The sequence below is a fragment of the Gorilla gorilla genome, chromosome 19 (assembly GCF_029281585.2).
Source record: "Gorilla gorilla gorilla isolate KB3781 chromosome 19, NHGRI_mGorGor1-v2.1_pri, whole genome shotgun sequence".
NCBI classification, from domain to species: domain Eukaryota; kingdom Metazoa; phylum Chordata; class Mammalia; order Primates; family Hominidae; genus Gorilla; species Gorilla gorilla.
Window position 1 is genome coordinate 34,792,621 of NC_073243.2, and position 27,311 is coordinate 34,819,931.

Below are 27,311 nucleotides of genomic sequence, written 5' to 3' on the forward strand. Positions count from 1 at the left end.
GCTTGCAGTGAGCCGAGGTCACGCCACTGCACTCCAGCCTGGGTGACAGAGCAAGACTCTGTCTCAAAAAAAAAAAAAAAAAAAAAAAAAAATCCCAGCACTTTCCCAGGAAAAAAAAAAGAAAACTTCCCAAGGACCCCTCTTCCTCTCTATCTGCCTAAAATAATTTTTCTTTCCTTTTTTTTTTCTTTTTTTTGAGATGGAGTCTTGCTCTGTCACCCAGGCTGGAGGGCAGTGGCATAATCTTGGCTCACTGCAACCTCTGCCTCCTGGGTTCCAGCGATTCTCCTGCCTCAGCCTCCTGAGTAGCTGGGACTACAGGCACACACCACCATGCCTAGCTAATTTTTGTATTTTTTAGTAGAGATGGGGTTTCACCATATTAACCAGGCTGATCTCGAACTCCTGACCTCATGATCCACCCGCCTCGGCCTCTCAAAGTGCTGGGATTACAGATGTGAGCCACCGTGGCTGGCCAATAATTTCTTAATAACTCCTACAACATAACCTTTTGAAAGACAGAAGTGAGTAAACACCAATGGTCTACATTTCTTCTCTTAAATGTTCTGCCCTCTAAATTCTCCCTGTCCTATCTGCTCAGAACTGGCTTAAGGGAGACAAAAATATTCTATTTAAGGGGGGAAAAAATGGCAGGTCTTAGCACTAGAAAGTTAGCAATTGGCAGATTCCTTCATTCGTTCCCTAAGCATAGATTTATTGAGCAACTACTACCTGCCAGATTGAAAGGCTCTTCTGGGCTGGGCACAGTGGCTCGTGCCTGTAATCCCAGCACTCTGGGAGGCCGAGGCAGGTGGATCAATTGTGTTCAGGAGTTCAAGACTGGCCTGGCCAACACGGTGAGACCCTGTCTCTACTAAAAAGACAAAAGTTAGCCAGGCGTGGTGGTGTGCCTGTGATCCCAGCTACTCGGGAGGCTGAGGCATGAGAATTGCTTGAACCTGGGAGGTGGAGGTTGCAGTGAGCCAAGATAGTGCCACCACCCTCCAGCCTGGGCACAGAGCGAGACCTCATCTCAGAAAAAAAAAAAAAAAGCCTGGCACAGTAGCTCATGCCTGTAATCCCAGCACTTTGGGAGGCTGAAGCAGGCAGATTACAAGGTCAGGAGATCGAGACCTTTCTGGCCCCAACATGGTGAAACCCTGTCTCTACTAAAAATACAAAAATTAGCTGGGCTTGATGGTGGGTGCCTGTAATCCCAGCTATTCAGGAGGCTCAGGCACGAAAATCGCTTGAACCCTGGAGGCAGAGGTTGCAGTGAGCTGAGATTGCGCCACTGCACTCCAGCCTGGTGACAGAGCAAGACTCTGTCTCGAAAAAAAGAAAAGAAAAGAAAGAAAGATAGGCTCTTTTGTAAACAAAACCCAACTCCTGTCAGTGTTACCGATGTTGCAGATGATCTCTTTCAGGCCTCTGAGCCCAAGCTAAGCCATCATATCCCCTGTGACCTGCGCATATACATCCAGATGGCCTGAAGCAACTGAAGATCCACAAAATAAGTGAAAATAGCCTTAACTGATGACATTCCACCATTGTAATTTGTTTGTGCTCCACCCTAACTGATCAATGTACTTTGTAATCGCCCCAACCCTTAAGAAGGTTCTTTGCAATTCTCCCTATCCTTGAGAATGTACTTTGTGAGATCCACCCCCTGCCCGCAAAACATTGCTCCTAACTCCACCGCCTATCCCAAAACCTATATAAGAACTAATGATAATCCACCACCCTTTGCTGACTCTCTTTTTGGACTCAGCCCACCTGCACCCAGGTAATATAAACAGCCTTGTTGCTCACACAAAGCCTGTTTGGTGGTCTCTTCACACGGACATGTGAGACATTTGGTGCCAAAGACCCGGGTCAGCGGGACTCCTTCAGGAGACCAGTCCCCTGTCCTTGCCCTCACTCCATGAAGAGATCCACCTACGACCTCGGGTCCTCAGACCAACCAGCCCAAGGAACATCTCACCGATTTTAAATCAGGTAAGTGGCCTCTTTTTACTCTCTTCTCCAATCTCTCTCACTATCCCTCAACCTCTTTCTCCTTTCAATCTTAGTGCCACCCTTCAATCTGTCCCTTCTCTTAATTTCAATTCCTTTCATTTTCTGGTAGAGACAAAGGAGACACATTTTATCCGTGGACCCAAAACTCCAGCGCAGGTCACAGACTCGGGAAGGCAGCCTTCCCTTAGTGTTTAATCATTGCAGGTCACCTGCCTGATTATTCACCCATGTTTCAGAGGTGTCTGACCTCGCAGGGACACCTGCCTTGGTCCTTCACCCTTAGCAGCAAGCACCACTTTTCTGGGGGGGCAAGCACCCCTTGACACCTTCTCTCCGTGTCTCCACCCCTTCTCCACTTTCCTGGGGGGCAGGCACTCCCCACCCCTTCTCTCCGTGTCTCTACTCTCTCTTTTCTCTCAACTTTTCTGGGGGACATGCACCCCCCACCCCTTCTCTCCATGTCTCTACTCTCTCTTTTCTCTCCACTTTCCTGGGGGGCAAGCACCCCCCACTCCTTCTCTCCATGCCTCTACTCTCTCTTTTCTCTCCACTTTTCTGGGGAACAAGCACCCCCCACCCCTTCTCTCCGTGTCTCTACTGTCTTTTCTCTCCATTTTTCTGGGGGGCAAGCACCCCCCACCTCTTCTGTCTGTGTCTCTATCCCTTCTCCACTTTCCTAGGGAGCAAGCACCTCCCACCCCATTACCACTTTCCTGGGGGGCAAGCACCTCCCACCCTGTTCCCACTTTCCTGGGGGACAAGCACCTCCCACCCCGTTCCCACTTTCCTGGGGGGCAAGCACCTCCCACCCTGTTCCCACTTTCCTGGGGGGGCAAGTACCTCCCACCCCATTCCCACTTTCCTGGGGGACAAGCACCTCCCACCCCATTCCTACTTTCCTGGGGGCAAGCACCTCCCATCCCATTTCCACTTTCCTGAGGGACAAGCACCTCTCACCCTGTTCCCACTTTCCTGGGGGCAAGCACCTCCCACCCCATTCCCACTTTCCTGGGAGATAAGCACCTCCCACCCTGTTTCAACTTTCCTGGGGGGCAAGCATCTCCCACCCCTTCTCCACTTTCCTGGGGGCAAGCACCCCCTGCCCCTTCTCTCCATGTCTCTACCCTTCTCTTTAAACTTGCCTCCTTCACTATGGGCAACCTTCTACCCTCCATTCCTCCTTCTCCCTTAGCCTGTGTCCTCAAGAACTTAAAACCTCTTCAACTCTCGCCTGACCTAAAACTTAAACGCCTTATTTTCTTCTGCAATACTTCTTGACCCCAATACAAACTCGACAATGGTTCTAAATGGCCAGAAAACGGCACTTATGATTTCTCCATCCTATGAGATCTAGATAATTTTTGTTGAAAAATGGGCAAATGGTCTGAGGTGCCTGACGTCCAGGCATTCTTTTACACATTGGTTCCTCCCTAGTCTCTGCTCCCAGTGAGACTCGTCCCAAATCTTTCTTCTTTCTCTCCTGTCTGTTCCTTCAGTCTCCACCCCAAGCTCTTGAGTCCTTTGAATCCTTCTTTTCTACAGACTCATCTGATCTCTCCCCTTCTCCCCAGGCTGCTCCTCACCAGGCCAAGCCAGGTCCCAATTCTTCCTCAGCCTCTGCTTCTGCACCCGATAATCCTTCTATCACCTCCCCTCCTCACACCCGGTCTGGTTTACGGTTTCATTCCACGACTAGTCCTCCCCCACCTGCCCAACAATTTCCTCTTAAAGACGTGGCTGGAGCTGAAGGCATAGTCAACATTAATGCTCCTTTTTCCTCTGTCAGACCTTTCCCAAATCAGCCAGCGTTTAGGCTCTTTCTCATCAGACCCCACTAAATATATACAGGAATTCCAATATCTAACTCTGTCCTACAATTTAACCTGGAGTGACTTAAATGTCATCCTGACTTCTACCCTCTCCCCAGACGAATGGGAAAGAGTTTTTTCTCCAGCCCAATCTCACACTGATAACCATTGGCTTCATGAGCCAGACCTCCAGGAAGGCATTAGAGCAGTTCCCTGAGAAGATCCCAATGGAATTATCAGGCAGATTCCCCAGGTATAGCTAGGCGAGATTACATGGTTTCCTGCCTAGTTAAAGGGCTTAAAAAGGGCAGCTTGCAAAGCTGTTAATTATGACAAACTTAAAGAAACTACCCAAGGTAAAGATGAAAACCCAGCCCAGTTCATGGCCTTCTTAGCAGCAACCCTTAGACACTTTACTGCCCTAGACCCAGAGGGGCCAGAAGGCCGTCTTAATCTCAATATGCATTTTATTTTATTATCCAATTTGCTCCCAACATTAAATAAAGCTCCAAAAATTAAATTCGGCCCCCGAACCCCACAACAGGACTTAATTAACCTCGCCTTCAAGGTGTACAATAATAGAGGCAGCCAAGTAGCAATGTATTTCTGAGTTGCAATTCCTTGCCTCCACTGTGAGACAAACCCCAGCCACATCTCCAGCACACAAGAACTCCAAACGCCTGAACCGCCACTGCCAGGGGTTCCTCCAGAAACTCCTTCCCCAGGAGCTTGCTACAAGTGCTGGAAATCTGGCCACTGGGCCAAGCAATGCTCGCAGCCTGGGACTCCTCCTAAGCCGTGTCCCATCTGTGTGGGACCCCAGTGGAAATCGGACTGTCCAACTCACCTGGCAGCCACTCCCAGAGCCCCTGGAACTCTGGCCCAAGGCTCTCTGACTGACTCCTTCCCAGATATTCTCGGCTTAGTGGCTAAAGACTGACGCTGCCCGATCACCTCGGAAGCCCCCTGGACCATCACAGACCCTTTGGGTAACTCTTACAGTGGAGGGTAAATTCGTCTCCTTCTTAATCAATAAGGAGGCTACCAACTCAACATTACCTTCTTTTCAAAGGCCTGTTTCCCTTGCCTCCATAACTGTTGTGGGTATTGATGGCCAGGCTTCTAAACCTCTTAAAACTCCCCAACTCTGGTGCCAACTTGGACAATATTCTTTTATGCACTCATTTTAGTTATCCCCACCTGCCCAGCTCTCTTATTAGGTCGAGACATTTTAACTAAATTATCTGCTTCCCTGACTATTCCTAGGCTACAAGCATACCTCATTGCCACCCTTTTCCCCAGTTCAAAGCCTCCTTCACATCCTCCTCTCGTATCCCCCCACCTTAACCCACAAGTATGGGATACCTCTACTCCCTCCTTGGTGACAAATGATGCACCCCTTACCATCCCATTAAAACCTAATCACCCTTACCCCACTCAATGCCAATATCCCATTCCACAGCATGCTTTAAAAGGATTAAAGCCTGTTATCACTTGCCTGTTACCGCATGGCCTTTTAAAGCCTGTAAACTCTCCCTACAATTCCCCCATTTTACCTGTCCTAAAACAAGACAAGCCTTACAGGTTAGTTCAGGATCTGCGCCTTATCAACCAAATTGTCTTGCCTATCCACCCCACGGTGCCAAACCCATATACTCTCCTATCCTCAATACCACCCTCCACAACCCGTCCATAACCCCTTATTCTGTTCTGGATCTCAAACATGCTTTCTTTACTATTCCTTGCACCCTTCATCCTAGACTCTCTTTGCTTTCACTTGGACTGACCCTGACACCCATAAGACTCGCAAATTACCTGGGCTGTACTGCCACAAGGCTTCATGGACAGCCCCCATTACTTCAGTCAAGCCCAAATTTCTTCCTCATCCATTACCTATCTCGACATAATTCTTCATGAAAATACACATGCTCTCCCTGCTGATCATGTCTGACTAATCTCCCAAACCCCAATGCCTTCTACAAAACAACAACTCCTTTCCTTCCTGGGCATGGTTGGATACTTTTGCCTTTGGATACCTGGTTTTGCCATCCTAACAAAACCATTATATAAACTCACAAAAGGAAACCTAGCTGACCCCACAGATCCTAAATCCTTTTGCCACTCCTTTCCGTTCCTTAAAAACAGCCCTAGAAGGTGCCCCCACACTAGCTCCTAACTCATCCCAATCCTTTTTCATTACACACAGCCAAAGTGCAGGGCTGTGCAGTCGGAATTTTTACACAAGAGCTGGGACTGCGCCCTGTAGCCTTTTTATCCAAACAACTTGACCTTACTGTTTTAGCCTAGCCTTCATGTCTGTGTGCAGGTGCTGCCGCTGCCTTAATACTTTTAGAGGCCCTCAAAATCACAAACTGTGCTCAACTCACTCTCTATAGTTCTCATAACTTCCAAAATCTATTTTCTTCCTCACACCTGGCGCATATAACTTCTGCCCCCCTCCACTACCTCTCAGCAAGCCAAACTCATTGCCTTAACTCAAGCCCTCACTCTTGCAAAGGGACTACGCGTCAATATTTATACTGACTCTAAATATGCCTTCCATATCCTGCACCACCATGCTGTTATAAGGGCTGAAAGAGGTTTCCTCACTACGCAAGGGTCCTCCATCATTAATGCCTCTTTAATAAAAACTCTTCTCAAGGCCGCTTTACTTCCAAAGGAAGCTGAAGTCATTCACTGCAAAGGCCATCAAAAGGCATCAGATGCCATCACTCAGGGCAATGCTTATGCTGACAAGGTAGCTAAAAAAGCAGCTAGAGTTCCAACTTCTAACCCTCATGGCAGTTTTTCTCCTTCTCATCTGGTCACTCTCACCTATTCCCCCACTGAAACTTCCACCTATCAATCTCTTCCCACACAAGGCAAATGGTTCTTGGACCAAGGAAAATATCCCCTTCCAGCCTCACAGGCCCATTCTAGTCTATCGTCATTTCATAACCTCTTCCATGTAGGTTACAAGCAGCTAGCCCGCCTCTTAGAACTTCTCATTTCCTTTCCATCGTGGAAATCTATCCTTAAGGAAATCACTTCTCAGTGTTCCATCTGCTATTCTACTACTATTCCTCAGGGATTGTTCAGGCTGCCTCCCTTCCCTACACATCAAGCTCGGGGATTTGCCCCTGCCCAGGACTGCAAATTGACTTTACTCACATGCCTCGAATCAGGAAACTAAAATACCTCTTGGTCTGAGTAGACACTTTCACTGCGTGGGTAGAGGCCTTTCCCACAGGGTCTGAGAAGGCCACCATGGTAATTTCTTCCCTTCTGTCAAACATAATTCCTTGGTTTGGCCTTCCCACTTCTATACAGTCCAATAACAGACCGGCCTTTATTAGTCAAATCACCCAAGCAGTTTCTCAGGCTCTTGGTATTTAGTGGCTCCAGGTTTTACCTCAAACTGCCACCCTTAAGTCTCTCTTTAAGTGGATAGAAGTTCTTCAGTGACAAAGTACACTCCAATACTTTCACCCTGATGAAGTCCTATTCTTTACTGTTATACTTGCTCTTATTCTCGTCCCCATTTTTATGCCACCCTCTACCTCTCCCCAGCTATCTCCACCACACTATCAATCTCAGTCACTCTCTCCTAGCCATTTCTAATCCTTCTTTAATAAACAATTGCTGGCTTTGCTTTTCTCTTTCCTCCAAAATTCCCGAGGCCCTGACTAAAAAAGGGGGACTCTGTATATTTTTAAATGAAGAAAAAAAGGTGACTCTGTATATTTTTAAATGAAGAGTATTGTTTTTACCTAAATCAATCTGGCCTGGTATATGACAACATAAAAAAACTCAAGGATAGCACCCAAAAACTCATCAACCAAGCACATAATTATGCTGAACTCCCTTGGACACTCTGTAATTGGATGTCCTGGGTACTCCCAATTCTTAGTCCTTTAAAACCTGTTTTTCTCCTTCTCTTATTTGGACCTTGTGTCTTTCATTTAGTTTCTCAATTCATACAAAACTGCATCCAGGCCATCACCAATCATTCTACACGACAAATGTTTCTTCTAACAACCCCACAATATCACCCCTTACCACAAAATCTTCCTTCAGCTTAATCTCACCCACTCTAGGTTCCCACGTTGTCCCTAATCCTGCTCGAAGCAGCCCTGAGAAACATCACCCATTATCCCTCCACACCACCCCCAAAAATTTTCACCACCCCAACACTTCACCACTACTTTGTTTTATTTTTCTTATTAATATAAGAAGACAGGAATGTCAGGCCTCTGAGCCCAAGCTAAGCCATCATATCCCATGTGACCTGCACATATACATCCAGATGGCCTGAAGTAACTGAAGATCCACAAAAGAAGTGACAATAGCCTTAACTGATGACATTCCACCATTGTAATTTGTTTCTGTCCCACCCTAACTGATCAATGTACTTTGTAATTTCCCCAACCCTTAAGAAAGTTCTTTGCAATTCTCCCCACCCTTGAGAATGTACTTCGTGAGATCCACCCTCTGCCCGCAAAACATTGCTCCTAACTCCACCACGTATCCCAAAACCTATAAGAACTAATGATAATCCACCACCCTTTGCTGACTCTCTTTTCGGACTCAGCCCACCTGCACCCAGGTGAAATAAACAGCCATGTTGTTCACACAAAGCCTGTCTGGGGGTCTCTTCACACAGATGCGTGAGACAACCTCCACCTTCCCAAATCTAGTGGTCAAGTCTTCGTTCTCATCCTACTTCACCTCTCAATGGATTTCTCTCTTTCCTTCTCCACGTGCTGTCTTCTCTAGGCTTCTGAAACACTACACTCTCCTGGTTTTCCTTCTTTCTCCCTGGCCATGCCTCTTTTGTATCACTTATGGGCTCTTCCTTTTCTTTACAGCAAACTGTCAGACGTTTCTTCTTCTCTATCCACATTCTCATCCGGAGTGACCTCCTCTAATCCTGTGGCTTAAGACCACAAATGACTCCCAACTCTATCTCCAGTCCCCCATTTACCCTGAGATCCAGACCAGATCATATTTCCAACTTCCCATGTGATATCTCCACCTGGATGTCCAATACCACCTTAAACAGAGCTATTGATCTGCCCACATGCCTTCACACCAAAGTGATTCTTCCCTCAGTCTTTCCCATTTAGTAAAAGGCATCATTTGCTTGATCAAAACCCTAAGCCTTACAGATTGTGTTTGGTTGCATGTAACAGAACCAGATAACCAGAGAGCTGTCATTTTTTTCCCCCCACATAATGAGTACCAGAAGCAGGCAAGCAAGGCTGTGCAGAGGCTCCTCAATGACAACAATGCCCAGGCTCCTTCTATCTTTTTTCTCCACTGTCCTCATAGTTGCAAGATAGCAGTTCCACCTCCAGCCTCACGTCCACATCCCGACAACAAAAAAAAAAGACAAGGAGACTCAACAAGGTGGAAGACAAAGAGCTACATGGGTTCTTGTCTACAACAGCAAAACATTCCCAGAAATTCCCAGTAGCCTTCTGCTTGTCTCACATTGTCCAGAACTATTACAAGCCCCACACCGGCTGTTAGAGAGGCTAGGAAATATGGCTTTTTAGCCAGGCACATTGCCACCCTGCACAAACCAGGGTTCTGATACATAGAAGAGAGGAAGAACAGATATCAGATGGGCAAACAGCAACGGCTGTTTTGTCATCCTGGACTTCTCTCTTTTCCTCACACTTCACTATGAATCCATCAGCAAGTCCTATCAGTCCCAGCTCCAAAATACTTAACCAATTCAGCTGCTTCTCTTCATTTCCAGTGCTGAACTGCTGGTCTGATACACCATCATCTCTTACCCAGACCACAGCAACAACCTCCTAGCTGGTTGCCCGCCATGATTGCCATCTCTATAGTCCTTTCTTTACACAGTAGCTAGGGTAATCATTTACACGCATAAATATAATCATATCACTCCCTTTCTTAAAATTCTCCAAAGGATCTATCATAGTTTGGGTTCCCCCAGTAGGAGACCCTGAGGCCAGGGTTCATGTAGAAGTCATTTATTTGAGAGATGCAGAAAACTCAGGGTTGGAGCAGGAAAGTGAGATAAGGAAGAAAAGGTAGCCTCCCTTGGGGCCTACCAAGGCTCAGCCCCAGGGGGAAACAGTAGGAAATAGTGTCAAACACTTGCCTCAGAATTATCCAACCCAAGGGGCAAAGGAGGGTATTTATATGTCAACTCACAAGAGCTGCTGGCTTCAGCTCTCTCGGCTTGAGCACCTAGACCTGAACCTATCCATTCCCTGACTAAATCACTGAAAAAGCCAGCACTTCTGCTTAGCCGCCTTTCTGTTCATAGACCCTCACACCTTCCATCTGAAACACAGTCACAAGAGAATGGGGAAACCCAGTTAATTTTTTTTAATAGGGTAAGAAGTTCAAAATACAATTTAAGGATATGAATATCCATCTTAGAAATTTGCCAAATTCAAGTCTCATTTGAAAGTAGCTAAATTTTTGTAATGTCCTCTTTTTGACTAACCAAAAAGATGCATATAGCCTCTTAATAATACAGGCAAGTTTCAAGTAGGGCATATGAGATTTAGAATATTTACATAAAGTCAATATTTTAAGGGACACATAATTCAATACTAGCAATTAATTATTAATATATGCACTGGATATTATAGCTATAAATGACATTACTGGGTCTATAGATCTGAAGGGTATAAATGAACATTAAGTACATAACTTTGGATATATTTCTGCCTTTAGATGAGCTTATTACTTACCTTTATTTTCCTTTCTTCTTCAATTGTTCTACAAAGTAATCACTACAAGCAACTGTCAGAGCTGCCACCATGACCACGAATTCATTAAAATCCACTTCATTGTCCTTATTGGCATCCAGGTCCTGCACTATCTTATCAACCAACTGGGTTTCCTTTTGGCACTCAAATGAGAAAGCAAATTTCTAACTCCCTGGCTCTGAGGTTCATGATGACAATTGAAATTCATCTTCCTTTTATTTACATTAAATTCCTAATTTCCATTTATAGCATCTAAAGACATTTTCTAAGAACCTATTTACAGGTAGGTGTAAACCAGCCACAAATTCTAAACAAATCTAGCCCCCTGCCCCAGCTCCATATAATCCTGGCTCAGACCTAGAAACCAAGAAAAGCAAACAGCAGCTGATCAAAGTGAGTGACTGTTGCTAAAAACACATTTACAGGACATCACAGGGTGAGAGCCAGGACACTAGGAGATAGTCGAGTGACATAGAAAGAGGGAGGATTTGAAGCCAAAAAGGAGAAAAATACCAATGAGGGAATTTGAGCAAATCGCGTAACATTTTAAATGTTTTTATTTATAAAATTGGGAGGATAATATCTATCCACACATTTCAGGGATACTTCATCACACTTTTGAAAGTGCTTAGAGCACCAGGGTCGCTAGATTTAGCAAATAAAAATACTAGATACCTAGTTAAATTTGAATTTCAAATAAACAACAAATAACTTTTAGTTTTAGTATGTCTCAAGTATTGTATAGGACACAAAATATTTTATCTGGCAGCCTACTTAGCACAGTGTGCCTGACACACAGAAGAGAGGCACCCAAAGAAAGGTAGGTCTTATAAAGATGCCTGCATTTTATGGGTGGAAAGCAAAGAGAAGAGGGAAGACAAGGTTCACGAAGGTTGGGAATGTGAAGCACCCACCTCTCCTGTGACTGGTGTTGATGAGGAGTGTTTCCAAAAGCAGTTCATTTCCTCCAGGAATTCCCCATGCCCCCCTCATTTTCTGCTAACCATTAAATGGTCAGAGAAAAACTTAATTGATCAAAACCAACTTGATTAAAACAATTATAAATTATACTTGATTAAATAAATGTGCGAAGTTTGACCTACTGAGTTTTTATGCTAAATGTTAAACAGTACAGTAGCCAAAGTTGGCCCCATACAGTGGCTCACGCCTGTAATCTCAGCACTTTGGGAGGCCGAGGCAGGCAGATCACTTGAGGTCAGGAGTTCGAGACCAGCCTGGCCAACATAGTGACACTCTGTCTCTACTAAAAATACAAAAAAACTTAGCTGGGCGTCGTGGTGCATGCCTGTAATCCCAGCTACTCCGGAGGCTGAGGCACAAGAATCACTCGAACCTGGGAGGTGGAGATTGCAGTGAGCCGAGATCGTGTCACTGCACTCCAGCCTAGGAGACACAGCAAGGCTCCATCTCCGAAAAAAAAAAAATACAGTAGCCAAACTGAATGAGAGGAAAAGAAAAGTTTGTGGGAACTCTAAGATCACTATAAAAATGTCGTGAAGACTAAGTTAAAAAATACTTTATAGAGCTTTTCCCAAATAGAGGGTGGGGAGAAACATGTGTTGTAATTAACAGTCTCTGTAGTCTTAACACAAGGTTTGGAGAGAATAACATCACACAAGGGTAGCATATTGTGCTAAAAATCAATTTAAGTCAACTCTATAAACACCAGCGTGAAGTGTTTTCCTTGGAGGAGGCCCCAAACGCTGCAATGTACGACTTCATATATTGATCTCTCAAACTCCTGGCTATTTTGAGAAATGAATCTGTTTGCTACCCCACTGGTCACTGGCCAAACACATCCTTCTATCAATCCCAATCAGTCTGTGCTCGGCTGACAAAGCTCTCTAAGTATTTGCCATTCACTAGAAAATTTGCCACCATAGCATGAAGTACCCCACCTCTGAAGGTGAAGTACCCCTTCACCTCTGGCCCAATACATAATTTACAGACAGCTGGACCAAGCTCCAGGTATAACTAGCTGTAACTAGTTATAACTATAACTCTGGCTATAATTAGCTACATCTTTGCTGCACCAGAATGTTAATTAGTGAAAGTCAAAAATACAATTTTTACCACTTAGAAACCCTAACCCCAGGTAATACGAAAAAGGGCACATGGCTATGTACACAGAAAACAAACGTCTCCAGTGTTTGCTTCCCCTATATTTTGAATCTCTGTACAAATTTGACTGCATTTGTGACAGAATCACAGGACAGTATGAACCCAAAGGCTGTCCTGGAATCTGCACCTCATCTACCCTCAAATGAATACAGCAGCAAAGGCCTGACTCACCGAGAGGAATTCCGTGAGCTCTCGCTGCAGGAGCAGTTTCAGTTCCCCCTTGCTGAGCTTGAATCTCTTCCTTTCCTTGCCAGAATAGCGGTGGAAGATTCTAATCATGGTGTCCATGGCCATCTCGAGCTGGGTGGGCATGTCGGCAGCAGAACTGACCACTCCAGAAGCAGGCCACCAAACCCGGGGAGAAGACACTTGTTCAAAATAAACAGATGAGGAAACACCAACACTTTCATTAAAACAGAATATTACAATCCCCTGAGTCAGCCCGCCACACAAGTGATGGTTGTTAAAAACATAATAGTCTGCGCAGGCGCGGTGGCTCAAGCCTGTAATCCCAGCACTTTGGGAGGCAGAGATGGGCGGATCACAAGGTCAGAAGATCGAGACCATCCTGGCTAACACGGTGAAACCCCGTCTCTACTAAAAATACAAAAAAAAATTAGCCGGGCGCGGCGGCGGGCGCCTGTAGTCCCAGCTAGCTACTCAGGAGGCTGAGGCAGGAGAATGGCGTGAACCCGGGAGGCGGAGTTTGCAGTGAGCCGAGATCGCGCCACTGCACTCCAGCCTGGGCGACAGAGCGAGACGTCGTCTCAAAAAAAAAAAAAAAAAAAAAAAAAAAAATTAATAATAATGATAGTCTTTCATTAAAGAGTGTTCCACCCATGCTGGGGCAAGCTGCAAATAAGCACTTTGCAGCTGAGTTGTTTCTCCTCGCTAATCCCTACACCCCCAAGAGGTAGCAGCTCCAGCATATTCATAAGACAACCAGGTAACAGGTACAAAGTCAAACTAAAATATAGAATTTAAAAATAAATAAAAATAGGAAGGAAAATACCTACCTGTTCAACAGATACACAGCTCTGTCAATGGTTGTTTACCATTAAACTATAAGCATTTATACGTGGGGGAGGGGGAAACGTTCTCCCCAGCACACCTGTTTCCAGGAAGATGAAAACTGCGTGACAAGAGATTCAAAGGGAGGTGCCTCTGCTCCGTATTTAATCACCAAAATGAACAGGTGTGAGCTGCTGCCCCAAGGGTCATTGAAGAAGGCTAGTGCTCATTGGGTGCATTAGATAAGAAGGCAAAGACAAAGCAAGAGGAAGCCTTATCTCTCTTTAGGGGAGTGTGGATAGAAATGCAATTAGTTGCTAGGAAGTTAATGATGGGGAAGAACTCTAAAAATAGGGGAGCAAAGAAGAAACACTAGTTCCAACCTGGAGATGCCTCAGCAAAGCCAATAGCAAGGACAAGGGAGTAAATTCGTAGTAGATTAAACTAACCCAAAGGACAGTTGAAAAAAAAAAAAAAAGAGGAAGTGCTCCATGCACTGATTTAGAAAGGTACAAAGCAGTGCTCCCAACTGTGTAAAAAAGAAATAATACATGTGTGTGTGTGCTTGCAGTTACCTAAGGAGTCACTGAAAGGAAACAAAATATAATACTATGTTGGGAGCTGTCAGGGGTAAGGGGGGAAAGGGTAGAACAGAGTGGTTGGGAGTAAGACTTCCCAGTATACACCTTTTTAAGTGATTTTAACTTTTTCAGTTATAGGAATGTATTACCTAATAAAGAAGTTGAAATAAACCTCAGAGCAGCTGTGTGTGCAGGAATCCACAACAGATTTCCAAGTGAGAGAAACTTAATAAAGAAAGAGTCCATGTAAAAACCAAAGCCAGATATTGGCCACTGTGCTTTTAAATCCTGCCTGTTCTCTCAGGACTGAAACTTAATTATACAGAAAGCAAGCCAGGATCTCCTTTTTATTTCCCTTCAACAAAGTAGTCAGTATGTAACCTCAACCATCCCATCTGCCCCTGGCCTTGCTGCCTGGGTACTCCACTGCAACCTCCCTGCAAGGTTCCCAGGAGGTGTTCACTGTACACCTAACACAAAATTTTCAAACATATTCAGGCTGGGCACAGTGGCTCAATCCTGTAATCCCAGCACGTTGGGAGGCAGATCACTTGAGGTCAGGAGTTCGAGACCACCCTGACCAAAATGGTGAAACCCTGTCTCTACTAAAAATACAAAAATTAACTGGATATGGTGGTGCACGCCTGTAGTCCCAGCTACTCGGGAGGCTGAGGCAGGAGAATTGCTTGAACCCAGGAGGTGGAGGTTGCAATGAGCCAAGATCACGTCCCTGCACTCCATCCTGGGTGACAGAGTGAGACTCCGTCTCAAAAAAAAAAAAATTGTTAGTTTTTATTGTCAAAGTAATATAGGTAAAATAATATTTTGAATACTTAGGAGTATGAAATAGTAAAATTCTCTCTCACCATTCCCTACCCTAGTAATTACCCTTTGTAAATTTTTCCTGTGTGGGAGGCAGTATCGTGGTGGCTAAAAGCATGAACTGCCTGGCTTTACCTCTCACCTCTGCCACTAGTTGTGTGATCCTGTGCTGGTCAATTAGCATCTATGCTGCATTTTCCCCATTAGTCTAAATGGGGATGACCATAGCACCTACTCAGAATGGAAAAAACAAACTCTATACAATATTTATTTTATTTATTTATTATTATTTTTGAGGCAAGGTCTGACTCCGGTTGCCCAGGCTGGAGTGCAGTGGTGCCATCACAGCTCACTGCAGCCTCGACCTCCTGGGCTCAGATAATTCTTCCATCTCAGCCTCCCAAGTAGCTGGGACTACAGGTTCACACCACCATGCCTGGCTAATTTTTATTTTTATTTTTGTATTTGTAGTAGAGATGGGGTTTCACCATGTTGCCCAGGCTGGTCTTGAACTCCTGAGCTCAAGCAATCCACCTGCCTTGGCCTCCCAAAATGCTGGGATTACAGGTGTGAGCCACTGCACCCAGCCTTATTTTATTTATTTTTTTAAGACAGAGTCTTGCTCTGTCACCCATGCTGGAATGCAGTGGCCCAGTAATGGCTCACTGCACCTCAACCTCCCAGGCTCAAGCGATCCTCCTGCTTCAGCCTCCTGAGTAGCTGGGACAACAGGCACGTGTTATCATGCCTGACTAATTTTTTTATTTTTGTAGATATGGGGTCTCCCTATGTTTCCCAGGCTGGTGTCAAACTCCTGGCCTCAAGTGATCCTCCTGCCTTGGCCTCCCAAAGTGCTGGGATTACAGGCTTTAGCCACCTTACATTGTCTCTGTGAAATACTTAAAGAGGTTTATTTTGAGCCGATATGAGTGACCATGGCCCAGGGAACTGTCTCAAGAGGTCCTAAGAAAGTATGCCCAAGGTGGCAGGTTACAATTTAGTTCATTATTTATTTATTTTTGAGATAGGGTCTCCCGCTGTCACCCAGACTGGAGTGCAGTGGTGCAATAATGGCTCACTGCAGCCTCGAACTCCCAGGCTCAAGCAATCCTCCCACCTCAGTTTCCTGAATAGCTGAGACCACACACAGGTGCACACCACCATTCCTGGTTAATTTTTTATTTTTTACTTTTTTTTAGAGATGAGGTCTCACTATGCTGCCCAAGCTGGTCTCAAACTCCCGGGCTCAAGTGATCCTCCTGTCTTAGCCTCCCAAAGTGCTGAGATTATGGGCATGAGCCACTGTACCTGGCCAAAATTTGGTTTTATATGTTAAGTTATAGGCGAAGTCATAAATCAGTATATGTAAGGTGTACATTGGTTTGGCTCAAAAAGGCAGGGGTGTGGGGCTTACAGATCACAAGTGGATTCAAAGATTTTCGGGCAGGGCCCAGTGGCTCACGCCTGTAATCCCAATACTTTGGGAGGCCGAGGTGGGTGGATCATCTGAGGTAAGGAGTTCGAGACCAGCTTGGCCAACATGGTGAAACCCTGTCTCTACTAAAAATACAAAAAAAAATTAGCCGGGTGTGATGGTGCATGCCTGTAATCCCAGCTACTCAGGAGGCTGAAGCAGGAGAATCACTTGAACTTGGGAGTTGGAGGTTGCAGTGAGCCAAGATCATGCCACTGCCCTCCAGGGTGGGTGACAAAGCGAGACTCTGTCTAAAAAAAAAAAAAAAAGAGTTTCTGATTGGCAATTTGTTGAAAGAGTTAAGCATTGTTGTCTAAAGACTTGAAGTCAGCAGAAAGAAATTCTTGAGTTAAGATAAAGGGGGTTGTGGAAGCCAAGTTTCTTCTTATGTAGATGAAACCTCCAGGTAGCAGCCTTCAGAGAGAATAAATGATAAATGTTTCTTTTCGGACCTTAAAAAGTGTCAGATTCATAGTTAATTTCTCCTAGATCTGGAAAGGCCTAGCTGCATTAATGGAGATTCTCTATAGATGCAAAATTTCCCCCATAAAAGACGGCTTTACAGGACCATTTCAAAATATGTCAGAGAAGTCTATTTTGGGGTAAAATATTTTGATTTCCTTCATGGTCTGCTATCTGTCATGTGATGCTACCAGAGTGAGGTTGGAATTTGGTATCCCAAAAGGAAAGAGGTACAGTGAGGCCTGTCTGACCTCTCTTCCCATCAAGGCCTGGAATTCAGTTGTTCAGGTTTCTCTGGGGTCCCCTGGGCCAAGAGAGGGTCTGTTCAGTCAGTTGAGGAGCTTAGGATTTTATTTTATTTCATTTTTCTTTGTAGAAATGGAGTCTTGCTATGTTGCCCATGCTGGTCCCAAACTTCTGGCCTCAAGCAATCCTCCCACCCCAGCCTCCCAAAATGCTGGGATTATAGATGTGAGCCAGCGTGCCCAGCCTCCTCCTCATTTTTTAAAGCACTTTCCCCTCTCCAGCTCTTAAATGTTGTTCCCACTGTGGTCTCAGCTACTCCTATAATTTCAGTCTCTCCCAAGATTATATTTCTTGGCCCAGATCTGTCTGCTAAGCTCCAGAACCATCTATCCAACAGCCTGCTGGACCACATCTCTACCTGAATGTCCCACAAGCTTTTCAAACTCAATTCGGACTGTCCACTAAAGAAAAAAAAAATCAAGCTTTTAGAAAGTTAAAACTAGTTTTACTCAGGAATCTTACTGAGGACTATAGACCAAGGTCTACATCCTGGGAGCAGCCCTTCAGAGGGGTTCTGTGAGACTGCTCCAGCAAGGTAGCTCCACCCGCAGCTTCTACACAGGCCTTGGGGGTTCACTACATGCAAAGTCACATCAAACTTGCAGAAGTTACATTAAAGCAGAATCACATCAAGGTTTGTGTATAAGAGTACATCTGGTATAGATTACAGAGGCATCATCCCTAACCCCATCAGACGTTATGTTACCTATAGGAAAAGGCATTAATTAGGCTTATTTACCTATTAAGGAATGCGATGACTCAGCCGAGACACGGGACTGTATGCTGTATCCTTTGTCTTCAAAGCATTTTTCTGGAGAGCTGGGTGTCTACACAGAGTCAGGGGCTTGTGAAATTACACTAGAAAGCAGAAATGAGTAAATACGTCTTTTTACGTTTGCTACTTTATCTCACGGGACCTAAGCAAAACTCATCCCCTCAGTCATCTCAAACATCCAGTTCCTTGGTCACACCAGCTTCTGTCACAATTTTTTTTTTTTTTTTTTTTTTGAGACGGAGTCTTAGTCTGTCACCCAGGCTGAAGTGCAGTGACAGGATCTCAGCTCACTGCAACCTCTGCCTCCTGGGTTCAAGCAATTCTCCTGCCTCAGCCTCCTGAGTAGCTGGGATTACAAGTGGGCACCGCCACGCTGGGCTAATTATTTTGTGTGTTTTTAGTATAGATGGGGTTTCACCATGTTGGCTAGGCTGGTCTTGAACTCCTGGCCTCAAGTGATCCACCTGCCTCAGCCTCCCAAAGTGCTGGGATTACAGGTGTGAGCCACTGCACCCAGCCACAATTCTTAAATACCAACTAAACTGGTCCACTTCTCTCCATTCTTCACCACCTTTGGGGCCTTTTAATTTTTGGTCCCTGTTACTGCAGTGGCTTCCTTACTGCTCTTTCTACTTTCTACCATGCCCCTCCATTCTCACCTCTATTCTGCTGTCAGAGAAGCTGATCTAAAACACAAATCAACACCCACACTCCTGGCCATTCGAAGGGCTGGCCCTGCCTGCAAACTGTCCATGGTGTTGGGAGCTCCCATTCTTCCATGCCTTTGCAGGTTCTGAGCTCACTGTGTGGAAAGCTAATTCCATCTACTCCTTTAAGATCAGTTCAAATGTCATCTCCTATTGGACATTTTCCTGCACTCTTCCCAACTACCCACCCCATATCCCCCCATCTCTGATAGGTGCCTTCTCTGTCCTCTCCTATTTCCTACCTTATGTTTGTTTTTCTCATCATTGCACTTACCATACATTCCCAACCTTCCCCACCCTCCACACTTTGAATGAGTTCCTTGATGTCAGGGTTGATATCTGGTTCACCTATGCATTCCACAGCATTTAGCACAGGGACAGGCATATGGAAGTGCTCAGAAATCCTCACCGATGGATGGATTCATAAACAAATCAATCAGAGAGGGAAACATAAGATTCCCCAAGAGTTGAGCCTTGTCTAGTTTAACTGCCAAATAATTATTTGATTGCCTTTATTCCACATGAAAATTTGCTTCATCAAAGGGAGAAAGAGAAACAGACAGACAGACAACAGTCATGTCAATGAATATAAAGAGTTTGAGCTGGACGTGGTGGCTCACGCCTGTAACCCCAGCACTTTGGGAGGCTGAGGCGGGTAGATCACTTGAGGTCAGGAGTTTGAGACCAGCCTGACCAAAACGGTGAAACCCCGTCTCTACTAAAAATACAAAAAGCAGTGAGATGTGGTGGCATGCGCCTGTAGTCCCAGCTACTCGGGAGGCTGACGCAGGAGAATCGCTTGAACCCAGGAGACAGAGGTTACCGTGAGCCGAGATAATGCCATTGCACTCCAGCCTGGGTACTGCAGCGAGACTCTGTCGCAAAAAAAAAAAAAAAGAGTTTGAATTTGGAATAAAATATTATTTAATTCCAAATTAAGTTGTTGAAGTTATAGATGCACTAAAATCAGTAAATCTTAGAGTATATGGGTCTCAACAGTATTATATTTAAATCATATTTAACCATAAAATAATTTACTCAGAGAACTCAGTTGGCAGGTAAAACTCCTAATAGAATAGATATTGAAAATTGTAATGCTGTAATTTGATTCAAGAGATGAAAATGTGGCTTCTGACATCTTGGCTCTTGGGGTTTAAAAGCAAGGTGATTTTCTCTTTGTTTCTACTGGGCTTTGGCAGAGCTAAATATATCCTTTGGTACATGCTGCCCCTTAGTGTCAATCTCCAGGACTGCACCTGGCAGCCCTCTAATTCCCAGAATGCACTTGAAATCCTATTTATAAAGCCCTTTCTTCAGGGGCTTATCTTTATATAACCCAGCCTCAGCCCCTGCCCTCCAGGAGACTTTCAGAAACAAAGGCAATGTCAAAAGGCTCAAAAAGAATCTGTCAGGCTAGAGATACAAATTTACGGGTGACATGAAATCCCAGGAGGGGGAGACACACCTGTTGATAGCACAGAGGGTTATCCTGTGCACCTTGCTTGCTCTATTAATTATTTCCATTGCACTTAGCAATTTTGGTATGAGTCATAGCCCTTAGGGCGTAAAGGTCTGAGATAGTGTGCAAAGAATGGGAGAAATGATCAGATTTGTGGGGAGCTTAAAAGTAATGACTGTGGCCGGCCGCAGTGGCTCATGCCTGTAATCCCAGCATTTTGGGAGGCCAAGGTGGGTGGATCACCTGAGGTCAGGAGTTTGAGACCAGCCTGGCCAACATGGCGAAACCCCATCTCTACTAAAAATACAAAAATTAGTAGGGCATGGTTATGCATGCCTGTAATCCCAGCTACTCAGGAGGCTGAGGCAGGAGGATCATTTGAACTTGGTTGCAGAGAGCTGAGATCACACCACTATACTCCAGCCTGGGAGACAGAGTGAGACCCCGTCTCAAAAAAAAAAAAAAAGAAAAAAAAAAGTAAGGATGATTTTAGAGAAAAAAACTGGTAAATATCCACAAAGGTGGGAGCAAAAGGAGAAAAGATATTTGTAAGTGAGGCATTGGTCATGGAGTCTGAAAGACAAGACGTATGTGAAGAAGAGGCATCCTGTCAACCAGGCAGGCAGACATCCTCCTTAGACTGAGGACACCCCCAGAGTGTCTGAGCCAGGAACTGCCCTGGGGCCAAGACTACAGTCATACAGGAGGCTAAGTCGCTTCCTCCTAAACTCTCCAGTTTTTGTCTTTTTATGTAACCAGATTCAAATATTCTATCATTTTCCTAGCAACAGCATGAGGAATCTCAGTGGGAGGGACGGACCTCAGAAGGGTGGACACTTTTGAGGGTGGTGAGTATGTTTATTATCTTGACTGTGGTGATGGTGTCACTGGTGTATACAGATGTCAAACTTACCAAAGTGTATATTTTAAATATGTGCAGTTTATTGTGTGTCAATTATAACTCAAAGCTATTTTTAAAAGGAAAGAAAGAAGCTTTCCTAGAATCGCACAACTATGTTGTAGCAGAGCTGAGACTCAGACCCATGCTTGTCTGACAAAAGATAAAATCATGCAGCCATTTAAAATTAGAATTATAAAGACTACAAAAATGCAAAAAAAAATGTCAGGAAAATGGTAAGTGAAACTAACAAAGTAGAAATTATACATATGCTGTAATGGATAAATTTTGTGTACCTAAAGAGGGAAAATGAAACAGTCCTGTGTTACTTAATGACAGAAATATATTCTGAGATATGCATCACTAGGTGATTTTGTCATTGTGTGAACATGATAGGGTATACTTACACACACGTAGATGGTACAGCCCACTACACACCTAGGCCATATGGCATAGCCTATTGCTCCTAGGCTATACACCTGTACAGCATGTAACTGTGCTGAATACTGCAGGCAACTGTAATGCAATAGTATTTGTGTAGTTAAATATAGAAAAGGTACAGTAAAAATATGTATAAAAGATAAAAAAAATAGTACACCTTTATAGGACACTTACCATGAGTGGAGCCTGCAGGACTGGAAGTTGCTCTGTGTGAGTTGGTAAGTAAATGGTGAGTGAATGTGAAGGCCTAGGACCTAGGACACTACTATACACTGCTATAGCCTTCATAAACATTGTACAGTTAGGCTGCACTAAATTTATTTTATAATACTTTTCATGGCCAGGTGTGGTGGCTCATATCTGTAATCCTAGCACTTGGGGAGGCTGAGGCAGGCAGATCATTTGAGCCCAGAATTTCGAGACCATTGTGGGCAACATAGTGAAACCCTGTCTCTGCTAAAAATACAAAAATTAGCCAGGCATGGTGGCGCATGCCTGTAGTCCCAGCTACTTGGGAGGCTGAGGTGGGGGGACCACTTGAGGCTGGGAGGCGGAGGTTGCAGTGAGCCAAGATCACTACACTGCACTCCAGCCTGGGTGACAGAGCAACACCCTGTCTCAAAAACAAGCAAACAAACAAAAACTTTTCTTTCTTCAAAATAAGTTAACCTTACCTTACTGTAACTTTTTTTTTTCTTTTTTTCTTTGAGATGGAGTCTCACTCTGCCGCCCAGGCTGGAGTGCAGTGGTGTGATCTCAGCTCACTGCAACCTCTGCTTCCCGGGTTCAAGTGATTCTCCTGCCTCAGCCTCCTGAGTAGCTGGGATTACAGGCACCCACCACCACACCTGGCTAATTTTTTTTTATTTTTAGTAGAGATGGGGTTTCACCATGTTGGCCAGGCTGGTCTCGAACTACTGACCTCTAGTGATCCACCCACCTCAACCGCCCAAAGTGCTGGGATTACAGGCATGAGCCACTGTGCCCAGCCAACATTTTAGCTTTATAAGCTTTTAAATTTTGTAAACTTTTTGACACTTTTGTAATAACACTTCACTTGAAACACTGTACAGCTGTACAATTTTTTCTTCATATTTTTATTCTATAAGTTTTTCTATTTTTAATTTTTTTTAACTTTGTAAACTTTTTCATTAAAAACTAGGACATGGGCCGGGTACAGTGGCTCACGCCTGTAATCCCAGCACTTTGGGAGGCCGAGGCAGGTGGATCACCTGAGGTCAAGAGTTTGAGACCAGCCTGACCAACATGGTGAAATCCTGTCTCTACTAAAAATACAAAAAAAATAGCCAGGCCTGGTGGTGTGCACCTGTAATCCCAGCTACTTGGGAGGCTAAGGCAGGAGAATCACTTGAAGCCGGGAGGCGGAGGTTGCAGTGAGCCAAGATCGCACCACTGCACTCCAGCCTGGGTAACAAGAGTGAAACTCCGTCTCAAAAAAAAAAAAAAAAAGAGCTAGGACACAAACACACACATTAGCCTAGGCCTACACAGGGTCAGAATCATCATTGCTGTGTTCCGTCTCTACATCTCGTCCCACTGGAAGGTCTCAGGGACAATAACACCTGTGGAGCTGGCATCTGTGATAACAATGCCTTCTGAAATATCTTCTGAAGGGCCTGCCCAAGGCCGCTTTACAGTTAGCTTTTTTTATGAATTGAGGGAGTACACGCTAAACTAACAGTTAAAAGTATAGTAGGCCGGGCGTGGTGGCTCATGCCTGGAATCCCAGCACTTTGGGAGGCTGAGGCGGGCTGATCACGAGGTCAGGAGTTTGAGACCAGCCTGGCCAATATGGTGAAATGCCATCTCTACTAAAAATACAAAAATTAGCCAGGCATGGTGATGTGCGCCTGTAGACTCAGCTACTAGGGAGGCTGAGGCAGAAGAATCACTTGAACCCGGGAGGCAGAGGTTGCAGCGAGCCGAGATCGTGCCACTGCACTCCAACCTGGGTGACAGGCGAGATTCCCTTTCAAGAAGAAAAAAGTATAATAAATGAGGCCAGGCCAGTGGCTCACGCCTATAATCCCAGCACTCTGGGAGGCTGAGGCGGGTGGCTCGCTTGAGCTCAGGAGTTTGAGACTAGCCTAGGCAACATGGCAAAACCCTGTCTCTACTAAAAATACAAAAATTAGTTGGATGTGGTGTCATGCGCCTGTGGTTCCACCTGCCCCTGGGAGGCTGAGGTGTTAGGATTGCTTGAGCCCAGGAGGCAGAGGTTACAGTTAGCCGAGATTGTGCCACTGCACTCCAGCCTGGGTGACTGAGTGAGACTCCATCTCAAAAAAAAAAAAAAAAAAAAAAAAAAAAAAAATATATATATATATATATATATATATATATATATATAGTATGCATTAAGCAGTAACATAGCTGTTTATTATCAGGTACCATGTAGTGTAATTGTATGTTCTATACTTTTATACAACTGGAAACACAGCAGGTTTGTTTACACCAGCATCGCCCCAGACATGTAAGTATTGTGTTGTGTTATGACAGCGTGATGGTGTGACTTCACTAAGAAGAATTTTTCAGTTCTATTATAATCTTATGGGACCATTGTCATATATGTGGTTAGTCCATCATTGAGCAAAATGTCATTATGGGCACATGACTGTAGTTTTATTCATTGTTTAATAGAATTACGGATGATTTAGAAATTCTTTAATGCTGCTGACAAATTGCATTTTCAGTTAAAACATTAATTGTAATAATACAGTATTTAAAATTGTAACCTATCTCCATATTAAGCACTGTCTTTTAAGGTATAATGTTGAATAAAGATTTAGCATATAAAATTCTAGATTTAAGTTTCCAGTTTATAAGGCTTCTTTCACATACTTAGGGCAACCATTTGCCCTGTGCTGGAGCCTTCAAGAGATAATATAATTGGCCGGGCGCAGTGGCTCACACCTGTAATCCCAGCACTTTGGGAGGCCAAGGTGGGCAGATCACGAGGTCAGGAGATTGAGACCATCCTGGCTAACACGGTGAAACCCCATCTCTACTAAAAATACAAAAAATTAGCTGGGCGTGGTGGCAGGTGCCTGTAGTCCCAGCTACTTGGGAGGCTGAGGCAGGAGAATGGCATGAACCCGGGAGGCGGAGTTTGCAGTGAGCCGAGATCGCGCCACTGCACTCCAGCCTGGGCGACAGAGTGAGACTCCGCCTCAAAAAATAAATAAAATAAAATAAAACAAAATAAGAGATAATATAATTGAGGACACATGCTCAAAATATTACTGAAAATGCATTACAGGTTATTATTAAGTGCTAACCAACCGTAAGTTATGTGATATAAATGGGCCTCCTTTTTCACAAGCGTAAAATGACAACCTTGGGCTAAATGACCTTGAAGTTCCCTTTCCTTTAAACAATTTTTTGATTCTAAAGTGTGTTAAGGACCACTGTGTGAGTGAGTGCTTGTGTGTGTGCACACTGGTGTGCATGTTTTACCTCCTCCAGCAAAACAGTTCAGACAATGAAGTAGAGGTCAAAGTCCCTGGAGGAAGTTCAAGGAGAGCCTTGACTATACTCTTTTCCTCCTGGCCCCTACCGTCCAGAAAAACAGGTTTAGAGAATTCACCCCACATTTCTGCCAGGAAAGTCAGATGTCTCTCTACTCCAGGGACTACAGAAAGTGTTCTCTCTTCTTTAAATGGTGTTGCCTATTGTTACCAGATAGAAGGTCTTGACTGTGAGTTGTCCAGGTTTATGGTGTGTTGAACAAAGAATTGAACAAAACACACAAACAAAGCAAAAAAGGAGCAATGAAAGACAAAACAACAAAAGAACAGAGTAAGGAAGTCACAGATTTCTTAAGAGAAGGTACAATTCACAGAGCAGGAGTGAACTTGAGCAAGCAGCTCAAGAGCCCCTTTATTGCAATGCTCCTCAGGGTTTTTGTTGTTGTTGTTTTGTGATGGACAGTCACAAGTCTCACTCTGTCGCCCAGGCTGGAGTGGAGTGGCTTGATCAGGGCTCACTGCAACCTCCGACTCCCAGGTTCAAGCCATACTCATGCCTCAGCCTCCGGAGTAGCTGGGACTACAGGCATGCGCCACCATGCCCAGCTAATTTTTTTTATATTTATAGTAGAGACGTGGTTTCACCATGTTGGCCAGGCTGGTCTCGAACTCCTGGCCTCAGGTTATCCACCTGCCTCGGCCTCCCAAAGTGCTGGGATTACAGGCGTGAGCCACCGCACCTGGTGGCTCCTCAGGGTCTTATAAAGCCAAGAGAATTCAGTAACACTCCTAGGTGCTCTTCAGAGGCCTCCAATTGGCTACACCCTATGAAGGATTGGCCTGTGACCAATCAGCGGCTGAAGTGGAGACTTCTGTCTTGTTATCACAGGAGTGAGGATGTAGCCTGTATGCTGCCCAGTCTTGCCTAGAACTGGCTATACCTTCTGTTCCCTTGCTTATGCGATCTGGCTGCCCCTGCTATTCCTTGCTTATGCCCCAACCCTTCATTACCCTAATTCCCTATTCTCCTTCTTCAGCTGGGTACATGGGAGTTCATTAGGCTACTCTACTTTTCTATATATTTGAAATTCTACCTAATAAAGTTTACACACACACACACACACATACACACACACACACACACACTCCTTATCCCTGCCAGCATGAGAAAAAAAGGTAACAAAACTGGAATTATTTCACCAGAAGAAGAGAAGTAATTTCATGGCATTGAGTACATGGAGGATTAATGACAGAGGAGAAATACGAAACTTCTTTGTGTCACTGCTGCAATCAGATGAAGGTGAATAACTTAAACAATGTTAAAGAAAAAAAAAATCCCTAACCATGAAGGCTGTTAAACATTGAAATAAGATACTGGAGAAGACAGCTAAGAAGATTCTTTCTCTGAAAATAGGGAGTGAAAATGTGTTATTTATACTGATGACTAAGAAGTATAACATGAATGCTTATTTATTTCCCAAATTTATTCTTGAGCCAAATGAAGTAGATGAATCTTGATCTGAACCTCAGCCAGTCACATTGGCCAAGCCTAAAATAAACACATAGAATGTGTTCCCAGTGGGAAATTGTGAGTGACTTCTGAGACGGGGGCATAAAAGACATCCTGGCTTTGGCTGGGCACAGTGGCTCACGCCCGTAATCCCAGCACTTTGGGAGGCTGAGGTGGGTAGATCACCTGAGGTCAGGAGTTCGAGACCAGCCTGGCCAACATGGCGAAACCCCGTCTCTACTAAAAATACAAAAATTAGCTAGGCATGGTGGCAGGTGCCTGTAATCCCAGCTACTTGGGAGACTGAGGCAGGGGAATCACTTGAACCCGGGGGCAGAGGTTGCAGTGAGCCGAGTTCGCGCCACCTCACTCCAGCCTGGGCGAAAGAGCAAGACTCTGTCTCAAAAAAAAAAAATCCTGGCTTTTGCCTCGCTTCCTCTTGAATCACTCACTCTGGAGGCAATCAGCTGCCACATTGTAAGGCTATCCAAGAAGTCCTACGGAGAGATCTACAGGACAAAGGACTGAGGCCTCTTGCTGGCAACCAGTACCAACTGACCAGGCACGCAATGAACCACCTTAGGAGTGGATCGTCAGCCAGGGTCAAGCCTTCAGCTGACTGCAACACAACCTTGTGAGAATCAAAAGCCAGA

At 44.7% G+C, this 27,311-nt stretch overlaps 1 protein-coding gene across 1 annotated transcript in view; it reads right to left on the reverse strand.

The window, feature by feature from the left end:
- Positions 1 to 27,311, reverse strand: part of S100Z (S100 calcium binding protein Z) — a 73,459-nt gene that overhangs the window by 33,877 nt on the left and 12,271 nt on the right. The window contains exons 2-4 of the mRNA XM_004058666.5: positions 18,120 to 18,238; positions 12,896 to 13,092; positions 10,565 to 10,725 (exon numbers count right to left, since the gene is read on the reverse strand). Coding sequence (XP_004058714.5) covers positions 10,567 to 10,725; positions 12,896 to 13,036 — 300 coding nt within the window. The 5' untranslated portion in view covers positions 13,037 to 13,092; positions 18,120 to 18,238 and the 3' untranslated portion in view covers positions 10,565 to 10,566. The remainder of the gene's footprint in view (positions 1 to 10,564; positions 10,726 to 12,895; positions 13,093 to 18,119; positions 18,239 to 27,311) is intronic.